Genomic DNA, 14,096 nt, shown 5'->3' with positions numbered 1-14,096 from the left:
CACAATACGAAGAACAAGTTTTAGGCTGTAATTAAGAACAATTTTATATCTATTTATTTTTTTTAGTTAGAATATGCTGAAAGTTTGTTTATAATTTTTTTTAGAAACAAAAATGTATATATTTTTCTACTAAACAAGTTATAATGGTAGTGTCCCTAAAAAGTTTTCCAACAAAAATATTCAAAACAACAATAAAGCAAATTTTTAGTAGCAATTATAATTTAAGGACAGTAAAGACTCAGTTCTTTTATTACTAAAATATATCTAGTTAAACGTTACAAGTCATCTAAGAATCATTACAAATGATAAAATTTTCAAACAAAATAATAATATAAGTTATAAAAAACTTTTAATGTTATTGAATTTTTTCAGAATTTTTTTTCAATTCTCTTGTATAGTTTTAAATATGTAATATTTTAAAGGTGATACAATTAATTAAATTAATTTAAAACTATAAAATCTAAAAATGTAAAATTGTAGGTTTTGCTTTTAATCTTAGAAAAAAAAGTTAAAATTTACAGTACATGAATATTTTTTGAAAACTGATCAAAGTTACTACTTGAATATATATGCATTTGTTTGAATATTTTAGTTAAGAATTTTTTCTTAGAGTTGGAAAATGATATAAATTTTATCTGTATTTTTTGTTTTGTTATTTTAAAACCATAAAAGAATATATAATAATATTAAGATAAGTATGCTAAATCTAGTTCACAGACTTGTAAAAATTGCGAGTTCTGAATACTGAATTTATACTTTATTGCTCTAACTTAAACTTCATTCTTCAGTAACTTTGTGGCGATATACTCATGGAAATTTAGCAATCGTAATTATCTAATACTTTAAAGTTAGAAAAAAAAAACTTCAGCTATTATATTAAAATGCCAGAAACAATTTTTTTGTGTGATTAGTCAACGTTTTTACCACTAACTAGAAAAGATGAAAATGATATGAAACTTATAAGTATACGTTTATAAAAATTATAATCGAATAGAAAATTTATTTTTTGATATTTATTCTTAAAGTATAAAAAAAGTACTTGCTTACTGATGTAAAAATACAACACAATGTAAGGGTTTTAATAGTATGTTATCGACAACTTTGTCTCTGCTATAGTAATTAATAAAAGACAGTTTTGTTTCTAACCATTTTAGCACACCTTACTAAGATTTTCTTATTGTGAGCTATTTTCTTTACAGAGATCCAACTTATCAGTATAACAAGCTATGGTCAAGGTTTGTATTTTCATTATTTGAATAATTAATCAGATTAAACTTTTGCATTGTCTATTTCTTTAATACAACTACTTTTTGAATAATAATTTCACTCAATTTTGTTTTTTTTTTTTGCCAGCTGTAGAAAGATAGCCCCTATTTTTTATTTCATTTTGAAAATATTTATAAATGTCATAAATACTATTCATTTGTATTAAGTTCCTTTTTAAATATTTTATTTCAGGATCAATTTTGAAAATAATTAACTAAATTTTATAAAGTTTCATTATTTGTACAAAGTCTTGAATTTACTGTGAATTGTTCTCTTGTGTTTTGAAAGTGTTTGTTACATAAAATAAAATATCTCCATTTGTGATTAGCCTTATAATTTATTTTGGTTGGTTAACACTTTATTTAAAACTTGACTGTACTTAATCTGACCAATTTATACTATGTAGCTTTGGAAACTACAAAGTGGTGAAAAACTTGAAAGCTTTGAAAATATATAAGCTCAGTTGCAACTAAAAACTTTGGTTGACACATATACATGAGTATTTTTATAAATTAAAAATTTAATTACATTGAATGTGTTTAGAAATAAGCACAAATACAACCTTTATATTTTTCTTAGTTTAGGTAGGTTAAAAAAATTGAAAATATATTAAATTATTGACCATCCTTTACTGTGTAGCCTGATGGTGCTTAAAAATCAAGTAAATAAAAATTTTAAAAATTAAGCTACAAATGATACTTTGTGGTTCACACATATACAAATAATTAAAAACTAATCCAAATTTTCTCTTATTTCAAATAAAAATAAATATATGTTACTAATATTGCCAAGTTAGCAATATAAATATCTGAGAAGGTTATCCAATGTTTCTTGTAAAATTTGTAAATAATGTTTTAGCTAATGATAAAGTTATGTAGTCAGGGTGTTGACTTATTTGACTTTGTTTTTTAGTTTATGGTATTTGTCATTGTAATACAATATGGTAAATTTGGTTTTACATCAATACCTTATAAAGTTTAATTTTATATTGGAAAATACAAGCTATGGGTAATTTTAAAAAATGGGTATAGTTGATGAAAGTCAAATTTTTTTTTTAAAGAATCAATTACATTCAAAGTCAGACCAGCAAATTTGTATATCTAGAATAATAATTAAATACCATGCTTAGTTCAGATTTAAACATAATATATTAAATTATTTTTTTTTAATTAATTTCTTCATTTCAGCTAAAGATCCAATTTTAATTATAACTCTAATTTAGATCTTAAATAAATTTAATAAAACATTTTTTCATATCTTTGACTTGAGAAATAGTAATTACCATTCATTATGGTTAAGGTAAGTATTTATTCTTTAATCTGAGGTTTTTTTTCATATAATATTATAGTTATACATTGGCCAAAGAATACTAATTGTATTTTAATTTTTAATAATGCCCTAGGTTTATTTGGGTTTTTAATTCATTTATTGGGTATGGGTTTGTTATTACTCAACAACAATTCAAAACTTTTCCTTATGATATGGGTTTAGATTCGAGCATACTTGGGTTTTTAAATAAATTAAATAATTATGGATAAATAATTATTTCCAAATCATAGACTTTGGATTTTACATAAATAAAAAATTTAACACTTTTAATGTGTACATGAGTAATTTTTTTATACTCACCTTTAATCCATTATAATAGTATTTTTTGTTTGTCTGACTAAAGTTAATACTTTATAGTTATTGACATTCTTGTTATTATTACTTTTTGTACATAAGTTTAACCCATATGTATTTGAAAAAAAAAATTTATAAAATGCCCACATGCAGTTATAAACAGCCACTTTAGTTCTCAATAACATTGTGAGTTGGTAGCTTCTGCAAAATCAAAGTTCATGATAAACAGTGGTTTGCAATTGTATGTACTGCTAATCATTACAATCATGGAAACATTTTAGATAACCTCCAACAAATAACCCTTTTTCTTGGTAAATTTAAGCTTTTTAGTTTAAAGTTATTGTTGTGTTAAAAACAATATTAATGTTACTTTTATAATGTTCCTTTTGTCTATAACAAATATTAATTTTGTCATATCTTTTATAATATTGTTTTAAAAGATATAATAGTTTTATTGTCAAATGTGTTGAATAATGATAAACCTTATACTTCAATATATGATATTTTATAGTATCATATTAATTCACTTGAAATCTAAATTGGCTATTTAACACTAAAGATATGAAAGAACCCATTCTGTACAAATTAATTCAAGTAACTAAAAGATGTTTTTTATTGCAGTTAAACATCTCTTACCCTGCCATGGGTACCCAAAAGTTGGTGGAAATCCACGACGAGAACAAATGGAAGCCATTCTTCAACAAACGCATGTCCCAGGAAGTTGATGGATCATGCCTTGGAGAGGAATTCAAGGTACATTATAACAAAAATTGAATTTTAAGCATTTATTGGCAATATGAGAATAATGCATTAAAAATTTCAATATTTACATTTAATAAAAATTTTGATGAATAATTGATATACAAAACAGCATATTTACCATAAGGCAGATAATATCAATTTTAGACATAAAAAACAAGGATATATAAATTTTAATTTATATATTTATTTATTAATGTTTATCAACTGTAGGCAACAAGGTACAATTATTCCACAACAATTTTGAGTTGTCACATTCTTTGCTTAATAATAAAAAAAAATGTTTTGTCAATAAAAATGCTTCTTCAAAATTATAAAATAATAATAAGTTATTAACATGCAGTTATAAACAGCCACTTTAGTTCTCAATAACATTGTGTGTTGGTAGCTTCTGCAAAATCAAAGTTCATGATAAACAGTGGTTTGCAGTTGTATGTACTTTAAATCATTACAATCATGAAGATATACTTAATTCTATCAACATAAATCTTATCTGTAATGTGTATATTAAATTAAAATCTTATGATTATCAAATGTATTTATTTATTTTAAAAGACAGGAAATTAAAATTAATCCAATTACCAAAATAATATTTATGTCAGCTACTAAATCATCAACTTAAAACTTATAAACCAAGAAAATAAATAATTTTTAAATTGCTGCCATGTTTTTCCTGAAATATTGAAAATAAAGTGGATATAATTTTTTAAAATTCTGATTATCAATATCTATTCAGGGATACATCTTCCGTATCTGTGGTGGAAACGACAAGCAAGGTTTCCCCATGAAGCAGGGAGTCCTCACCACTGGACGTGTGCGTCTCCTTCTCAGCAAGGTGGGCAAAAATAAATAATAGTGATTTATTATTAGACATTTTCTATTGCAGCAAAATCTGTAATAATCAACCTAAACAAAAATTTCAACTATTTTAATTTCTTAGATTAGAATAATTATTTAAATAACACATTAAATGATTTAAATTTACATTTATTTCTAAAAAAAGTATTGCATTTCAAGTTACAAGTTTTTGACAAATGAAGTGAATGATAAGTATTAAATTTATACTAAATTCTATTAAAAAATGTTAAATGAAAGTTTTTAACAATCATTTAAAATTCTCAATGCACATCATTTCAACCATATCTAAAATATATTGAAATGACTATACTAAATATAGTTATAAATATTATATTTAAGACTAATATGCACCATTTTGCCTCCAATCTTGCTTATTTCATGCTTGTTTGGACTTCCAACTTATGGTGCTAAATCAAACCAATGGTTAATTACCAAATGTTGCCTGTGCAAGTGTCCCATGTGTTTTACATGTCTTGTGCGTTTCAATGCAACATTTGGCAGTCACCTGTGGACATTTATTTATTAAATTAATTGAGATGTTGTTTTTTTTTATTGTGGTTACTTTATTTCACCAAGATATTTTCCGAAACATGTTTATTTTGTTATTCCTACCATTTTTTTAAATTTGAACTGTTTGACAAGGTGAAAAATATCTGATCAAAATAACTTTTAAATGCTCCTTTTTTATTATAATTTTTTATTAAATAACCTCAATACCCAGGTTAATGCTGACATATATAATAAAAGTGGTATTAATTAAGTATACATTTTGGCACTTTGTTGATATATATAATAACGCATACTTAAATTTATAAATATTACAGGGACACTCATGCTACAGGAGCCGCAGGGCCGGTGAGCGCAAACGTAAATCCGTCCACGGTTGCATTGTTGACGGAAGCTTGTCCGTTCTCAATCTTGCTGTTGTCAAGAAGGGTTAGTAATTTTAGGTAGTATTTAATAACCTAGTTGTTGATGGGTGTTGTTAGCTGCAAAATTACTTGGGTTGAATAAATTTTACACTAGCAATTTTCTTACTCTTAAAGATTAATTTATAAGTCACTAGTTCACATTTTTATCTTTCTTAGTTCATTTTTACTACAAAGAATAATATCAACAGTCAATTATTTCAATACCTATTTGTTTTAAATAGGCCTATGCATTTAATTTTTTTACCCAACATTCTGAGTTAGCATGGTATCATTTGATATTTGTTTATCAGTTTTGTAGATACCATGTGTTATAGTGTTGGAAAATCAAATATCTTCTAACCATTTCAAGTTTTTTGGAATAAATGAAGATTTGTTGTGCTGAGAGTTGACATCTTTTAGTATAAAGAAGAATGTCTTAGTTGTGCAACATACATTTAATTATTGAGTTCTTAAAATACTCTGCTCTAAAAATTAAAAAAAGTTCAACTGCACATTTTGATTGTAAACATTTATACATTCTTGATTTCTGAATGCTATTGCATTACTAAAGCTTAGATTGTTTAGTTTTTAAAGTTTATTAGGCTAGTGTCATTTAATTTGTTTATTTATAACTCTAGCATATGAAAGTATAACTATTTACTTTTTTTTTTGATGTCAATTCTTTTAGACATAAAAACAAATATTTCAGTTTTGGTTTGTTTTCTACTCAGAAAATGAATTAATTTCAAACAAATTAATCCATCAATTTTCAGGAGAAGGCGAGATCCCCGGATTGACCGACAAGTGCATCCCTAAGCGCCTCGGACCCAAGAGGGCTTCCAACATCAGGAAGTTGTTCAACCTTTCTTCCACCGATGACGTCAGGAAGTACGTTGTCCGTCACGACAAGACTGTTAAGGATGGTTAGTATGAATTAGTATATATATATTATCGTATGTCAATAAATGCACTTGTTTTCTATATTAATTCAATTAAAAATGGGTAAGGGCATGTACCAATTTATTATTAAACTTGAATGTCTCTAAAGTATACTCTTTGAGTTGATTAATATTAGAAAAAAAGTGTATCTTTTGACTAGGATTTGTTACTAAAATGCTCAAATGATGGAAAATATACCTCTCTTAAGTGTTTTACTGTGAGGACTCGTAGGTTAGATAGTATCTGATGTTGCAATAATGACATTTCAAATGACCTTTTTGGCATAAAATATCTGATTTTAATAATTGTTTTTCACACACAGGTAAGATCAGGTCTGTCGCCCCCAAGATCCAGCGTTTGATCACCCCAGGAGTGATCCAACGCAAGAGGTACAGGGCCGCACAGAAGAAGAAGCGCATGGAGAAGGCCAAGAACGAAGAGCAGGAATACAAGAAGCTCCTCGCCTCCAGGGCCAAGGTAAAATTAAATAATTTAATAAAAAAATGAAAAATCCTCAAGCTTATTAAATGGCTTTTTTTAATGCAAAGGTTTTCATTAAAAAACAAAGGTAATCTTTGCCGCTGATTTTAAATTAACAGAGCTTCTTTTAATTAAAATTGTTTCAACAAGCTTGTCTATTTAACCATGTTTGAATTAAATTTAAACGTTTTAAAACCCAGAAAACATGTTTATGAACTTTTATTACCCAACATTCTGAGTTAGCATTGTATCATTTGATATTTGTTTATCAGTATTGTAGATACCATGTGTTTTAGTGTTGGAAAATTAACTGTCTTCTAACTATTTCAAGTTTTTTGGAATAAATGAAGATTTGTTGTGCTGAGAGTTGACATCTTTTAATATATAGAAGAATGTCTTAGTTGTGCAACATACATTCTATTATAAAATTATAACTTAATTTTTAAACTTTTAAAAGTGGTGCATAAGAATTTGAAAACAAATTTAAAAGCAATTAATAAAACGTTTAACATTTTGTTCATGCAAATTATTGAACTGCAAATATACTAAAAAAATATTCAAGTTGCCCCCACTTTGAAAAAACACTTAAAATGACGTCACAATATAACTCCTAATATTAATTTTCAGGAACAAAAAGCAGCTCGCGCTGAGGCACACAAGAAGAGAAGGCTTTCCTCCTCCAAGGGACAGTCCGTCTCCTCTTCCGCTTAAAACATAATTATTTCAATAATTAGATCAATAAACATTAGTGCGAAATAAACGTGTAGTCTCTGTTATGAATTCTTTTTCTTCCATAGATAATAGATTATATTAATAGGCCTAAATGTTTTTTATTTTGTAAGGTTCTTGAGAATGTTTTTGTAACTTTTTAAACTAGGTCTAATAGAATATATAAAGCAGAAATAAACTCTTAGTTTCTTTTTTGTACTCATTACATTAAGTTATATATTTCTAAGGTTTTATTTATGATAAGTTCATTGTTTAAGGTACTTATGTATGATTTCTCCCTAAAAGAGAGCATTTTATAATAAAGTAAAAATTAAAGTGAAAATCAATGCTAAACGTTAAGTTAATACTGAATGTGCTAAAAGGTGATAATAAAATCTATTTTCAAGTCTTTTCAACTTGAGACTGATTATAATTTTTTAATATATTTATCAATTGTTAAAGTTTGTTTCCATTGTATGTTATTTCCTACCATTTATCCATGTATATCAGATAAATATATATAATTATGGCTTGTGCGATTTTTATAGGACTGACTGAAACTCTTTCTAGGTAAAAATAATGGATAGTAGAACAGTATAATTATTTATTAAATTTAAATGAGATCTTGTTAAATTAAATGTAAGCTAAAAGAGTAATCTACTTAGTTAGTAAAAATAATTACTACAACAATTATGCCGATATGAAAAATTCTGTTACATAACCTAGATGCCTGGGTTTCTATATGTAGGGAGACAAGCGCAGAGTTTATCAAACCTTGTGGTAACCTAGGTCCTGATATGTATGATACTATTCTGTGCTAATTATTTGAATTTGCTATATTAACCTAGTTTGGAGACGGTCCCCTCTGAAGCAATGATTGTCATATGTAAAAAATCTGTCCACTTAATCTTCAAGACTCCTGAACGTCAGATGTGGGTTTTGAATTTTTCTTGCACCCTAAATCAGATTTGAAGCACATTTTAATAAACATCGTTTTAGAGTTGTATTAGAGTTCTTTATAACCAAGTTTTCATTTTATGTTTCTGGTTCTCACAAATTTCTCAAAGCTCCCTATGATATGTAAAATGAATTTTGACACGACAATTCAACAGATCACAGCTTCCTTATTACATAAACTAGGCTATTCGTAACCTGAAAACAAACTTTTAAGTAACCAGCCAATTGAATTAACAAATTTAAGTAGAACAACTAAACCCGAATCAGTTTGCGAGATATTTTTCAGCTTAAAACATGAAAAGATTCAAGAAAAGATTTTGTAGTCAGAAAAAATTAGTTAGGTTCTAATATGTAATGTAAAATTATCAATATTTGGTCTAAGTTTCTACTGAGAGAATCATTACTACAAACATTTCATAAAAACTGGCCTGATCTTATGTTACTGATCTTATGTAAAAGAATGATTCCTGAATTGAAATAACAAGCCCTTTAGGCCGGTCCAATTTTAGATTTTATTATGTCATGGGAGCAAAATGAATGAGTAAATCATTGAGAAATAGGCCACTAAAAATAAAAAATGTCTTTTTAAGTAAAAGCAGCAAGAGTTTTTTTATTTATAAATTTCTTTACCCACTAAGAATTCCAAAAACTGGCCCGCCAAAAACCATAACAAATCTGTTGAGTCATTTGTAAAAGTGTCACAATAACTGTTCTTTTTTTTGGTTTTGGTTTTCCAAAAGCTATAAATAGCGTAATGAATTTACTTGCAACAACTTACTTGAGTTTGTATTTAGATGCGGTAATGAATTTAATAATGAAGCAGTTTTTTAATAAACTGTCGCTAATTATCCTAGTATGGTAACAGTATGTATTATTACTGTTAAAAATCAGTTTAGTTGCTTAAGAAATATGCTAGTTTAATGAAGATCAAAAAACAGGTCTGTATATTGTGGATTAATTTCAAGGGACTGTGTTTTAGGACGAGTACTAACTGGCCTATATCGCTTACTTTTTTCTCATGATTTTACAGTTTCTGAAAGGTACATTTCTTTAAGCTGACGTTTTATAAGTCTCAAAAAGCATGTTTTAAACTAGGAATTTAAATCCTTCATATCCACAAATTCGTACTTGCTAAGTTTGCTCAACTTTAGTCATACTTTACTCGGTAATCTGGCTAAATAGTATAATATTTCGACATGATGTAAAAAAGTCGTTTGTATATTTCTTTGAGCTTATTATATGTTAGTTACGCCCAGATGATAATATTTTAGCTCATGTGCTGTTGAAAAATGACAAAACAAAAGTTTTCAGATTAAAATATGGTTAGTTTAAACTAAAAAAAGCTTAAGGTAGCTTTGAATTTTATAACTAACTTTAATGTTAAATATTTCCGAAACTAATGCTTAAGCGGTACTTTTTAAAATTTATTCGTTCGTTATTAGCAAAGACGTTGAATCTTTTTGCTGAGAAGTTAAATAAAGAATACAATTAGTGCTGTTTACAAAGGTGGAAAAATAGTAATGTTTCCTGCACACCTTCTAATGTTAATTTTTTTTTTTTGCACCCTGAAACAGAACCATCTGATGTTGCAAGGTTGAGTTTGTTTTCAAGCAAAGAGTATTTTCTGTCTCATTATACCAGAGTTTCTCAAAGTAGGCCATGACAGATACTCAGGGAGCCATGAGCAGCAAAAGAGCCAAATGGAATTAATGAGCAGCAAAAGAGCCAAATGGAATTAATGAGCAGCAAAGGAGCCAAATGGAATTAATGAGCAGTAAGAAGCCACAGGGGGCCATGAGGTCATAACAATTTGAAACTTACACTAGATGTTCTGGAGTTGCAGATGAAGTGCAGCTTTTAACGATAGTTTTTTAGTAAACTTATTGAAGGGTAATCTGTCTATTTATACTAATCGTAAAAAAAGAATACTTTTTTACCACATTATGAATAAAACATTCTTGAGGAAACACATAAGTTAGTTAATTTTTGTTTAATTTTTATTTTTTTCTTTCATTGAATTGGTTGTTTTATTTCTTAAAATTTAAAATACATATTTAAAGGAAGTTTAATTTCTTAGCTCGTATAAAATTGTTGAAAACATGTGTTGTGCGACTCGATAACCCAAAGGTTTTTTCGTACACCAGGTCCTTATACCAAAGTTTTTGAGCGCTTTTTTTTATCGTTTATAAATAATATATACAAGTTTTTGTACTGACTCCGGTTTTCGGTAAATGCAGTTTTTATTTTATTGAAAGTATCCTTGACCTTAAATTGTAGTTTTTGTGAGACACAGTTCCTGAAATATGATTTTTCAAGTAAATACAAAAAAATGTGCATTCAGTATTGAAAGCTATTTGTTTTTAAAATTCTGGTATTATTATCGATTATTGAACGAAAAAAAAACAACCCTCAAGTTGTTTCGTCCTAGGACCAATTGCAAGAAAAACCTTTCGGTTATCGAGTCTTGCACCTTTTTAATTCTTGTCCAGGACTTCTGCTTTCTAGTAAAATAGCATTGTTTTAAGAGTTTTACTTTCTGTCAACTAGCAACTACTCAAGACTTTGATAAAATAATTTTAAGTCAGCTTAAGTCACTAAAAGTTTAATAAATAGTTAATTTTGTTTTAGTGTAGTCGGTATGAAAAAAAAAACTTTGAAAACTCGTAGCGACCATCTTTATACAAGTGAAGAGTAGTAGGAAAGTGTCTTTGAAAATACAAAAACAATTTGTTTTATTGATATTGGAAGAAAATACATTGGTATTTTTAAAAATTGGAAATTTTTGGAACTATTGATATTGGAAGACAATCAATGCTATTATACTAAAGTAAATTTTAATGTTGTTAATTGGTGTTTTGTTTTAAAACTTCGTTCTTGTATGCTAAAAGATTCAATTTGCATTGAATTAAGATATGTATCACTGCTTCAAAAAAGACATAAAGCAAACTTGCACTATATTCGTTTAAAAAACAAACTTTTTTAAAACACTATAGTTTTGTTTGTGTTTATGTATTTAGTTTTGAAATTTACAATAACTAATCAAAAAAAACTTAAAAAATTAAATTTCTATCGCTAGAAATCTTATTTTACTCATCACAAAATAAATACCATTAAAATTAAACTTTAAATAGGCTCTTTTTCATCATTAACTATATATTATTTATTGCTAGTGCAAAAATTGAGTTTATGAAGTTTCATTGAGCTGATAGAACTTACAGTACTAGTAATCTTATATTTAATAAACTTAAATTTAATTGTAAATTGTAGTAAAAGTTATACACTTGCCTTCTAAACCTTCTTTTTACTGAAATTGTAGTCAAAATTTCTATATATAACTACATCAGGTACAATTTTTTTTTTCTTAAAAAACTTTAATTAGAATTGCTAAGGAATAAAAAAACATTAGTATAAAGTTTTTCATAAAAGCTGATCATAGCAAAAAGATAAAAAAAGCTTGGTTCTATTCTCCACAGTTTTGACTCCTACTCTATTTTAACACTAAACTAATATTTGATTACAATGTATATATCTTTTCAAGAAAGTTTTTAAAATATTTTAAACACTCTTGTCGTACTATATTAAAAAGTTAACCTAAAAACAAAAAACTTTTTCAGCCAACGAATTGAATTGAATTGCAGTCTTATATAGAAATTTTATAACAAGTTCTTACTATACATCTTACTAAACAAATTTTCTAAAGAAAGCAGGTTTTTTAGGGTCGGTGAAAAGTTTAATTTAAAGTAGTAGTCGTCAAAGTGTGCACAAAGTTTATTTAAGTGTGCACGAAACCTATTTTAGTCTGCTATGAAAAATAATCCGAAAATAAAAAATTTAGACTCGATATACTGGAGTTTTGGGTAAAAAGCAAAAAGAAAAAGGTCTTAGGCTTTTTTAAAGGTAGTTTTGAAACTTATACTAGACATAAGAAAAATATTTCAAGAAATTTAGGAAGCCATAAGCTGTTAAGAGGGGGCCACAAGGCAATAATTTGAAACTTACACTGGATTTTCTGGAGTTGTGATGAAGAGCAAAAAAACAGTGTTAGGTGTTTTTAATGGTTGTTTTGAAACTTACACTAGATATTCTGGAGTTGATGTTGAAGAGCAAAAAAAAAAGGTGTTAGGTGTTTTTAATGGTAGTTTTGAAACTTACACTTGATATTCTGGAGTTGATGTTGAAGAGCAAAAAAAAAAAAGGTGTTAGGTGTTTTTAATGGTAGTTTTGAAACTTACACTAGATATTCTGGAGTTGATGTTGAAGAGCAAAAAAAAAAAAAGGTGTTAGGTGTTTTTAATGGTAGTTTTGAAACTTACACTAGATATTCTGGAGTTGATGTTGAAGAGCAAAAAAAAAAAAGGTGTTAGGTGTTTTTAATGGTAGTTTTGAAACTTACACTAGATATTCTGGAGTTGATGTTGAAGAGCAAAAAAAAGGTCAAATGTGTTTTTTATGGTAGTTTTTTTAGCAATCTTGTCGAAGAGACCATATTTTTTTATTTCTTTAAAGAAGGCATTATTAAAAAATTTGGATACCCTGCAATAGACATTATGAGAAAGTTGTACATTGGGGTGCACATATTTTGTTTAGCTTGACGACCACTCATCTAAAGCATAACATCAGCATAATGTATTCAAGCTGTTGCTCAGAGAAACGATTGTTAGATTTTCAACTAAATATAAGGAGGGAAATTGATTAACGTTCTATCTATTTACTGATCTTATGTTCATTTAGTTTGGTTCTACAACACTTTTTATAGTGGTAAAATGTCAAGCCTTGTATTGCTGTAGTGTTTTTACCACAGCAATACTATGTTTATTTAATTTAAAAAAGTATTTTTATTGTTTGGAAGTACTCTTTTATCAATTATAGTGTTACTAGACCTAATAAATAATTCAGAAAAAAGTGCTAGAGAAGACGAGCATTTTTGCTTAAACATGTTGAAAATTAAGATGCTTGCAGGAAAATTATTAAGTTATATAAAAAGAACCAAAAAAGGCAATTGATTATAATTTTGTTCTTAGACTTGTATAATTTTTTTTATAATTACAGGTAAAAAAAAGTTTGTTGTACTTTTAAATCACACTTGCATAACTAAAATCTATAAAATTTTTGTTTAAGTTAATAAAACTTTAGGTTGTAAATTTGACTCAAATTAACGTTTAAGCTGATGTAAATTACCTTTGTAAATTAAGCTTTTTCATAAGTAAAAACTCCCATTAGATCTTTAGTTAATATTTTTTCTAAAACCATTGTCATATAGATTTTAAACAATCGGCCTAAACTTGTTTGGTTTATTATAAGAAACGAAGAAGTGCAAAGTAATACTCTCAGCACAAAAACAAGGATATTTTCAAAACTAAAAACATTTAATTGTATTTAAAAATATGAGTACTACAACTAAAAACAATTCATTTGTTTCTGTGTCAATATGTGGATTATTTATAGGCTTATTAAAATTTACTTTTGTAGCAGTTTTTAGCAGTCTATTTACAAAATAAAGTTACTGTTTTTGTCATTACTGATATTTACTGAAGATTCTTTATCATAAATCGTTCTTATCAATTTTTTATCTACTTTAGTTGGCTCTCTGTTTGA

General features: G+C 26.9%; 1 protein-coding gene across 1 annotated transcript; it reads left to right on the top strand.

Moving 5' to 3' along the window:
• The first annotated feature begins 1,158 nt into the window (after positions 1 to 1,158).
• LOC145844619 (small ribosomal subunit protein eS6-like) lies at positions 1,159 to 7,612 on the top strand. Its single transcript, XM_082952016.1, has 7 exons — positions 1,159 to 1,235; positions 3,511 to 3,642; positions 4,385 to 4,483; positions 5,331 to 5,442; positions 6,191 to 6,340; positions 6,679 to 6,833; positions 7,464 to 7,612. Exons 1-7 carry the CDS (start codon positions 1,227 to 1,229, stop codon positions 7,545 to 7,547), a joined length of 741 nt encoding a protein of 246 aa, XP_082808142.1. The 5' UTR covers positions 1,159 to 1,226; the 3' UTR covers positions 7,548 to 7,612.
• The last annotated feature ends 6,484 nt before the right edge of the window (positions 7,613 to 14,096 follow it).

This window comes from Thalia democratica, chromosome 9, assembly GCF_965202585.1.
Source record: "Thalia democratica chromosome 9, ktThaDemo2.hap1.1, whole genome shotgun sequence".
In the NCBI taxonomy this organism is placed as follows: Eukaryota; Metazoa; Chordata; class Thaliacea; order Salpida; family Salpidae; genus Thalia; species Thalia democratica.
The sequence above is the reverse complement of the archived record's forward strand: the minus strand, read 5'-3'. Positions and strand labels throughout refer to the sequence as shown.

What these genes read in the sequence shown, in the direction of transcription:
- LOC145844619 (XM_082952016.1), top strand. An exon ending in GCCTTGGAGAGGAATTCAAG is followed by an intron (nt 3,643 to 4,384) that starts GTACATTATAAC and finishes ATATCTATTCAG; the next exon opens with GGATACATCTTCCGTATCTG. An exon ending in CGACAAGACTGTTAAGGATG is followed by an intron (nt 6,341 to 6,678) that starts GTTAGTATGAAT and finishes TTTCACACACAG; the next exon opens with GTAAGATCAGGTCTGTCGCC.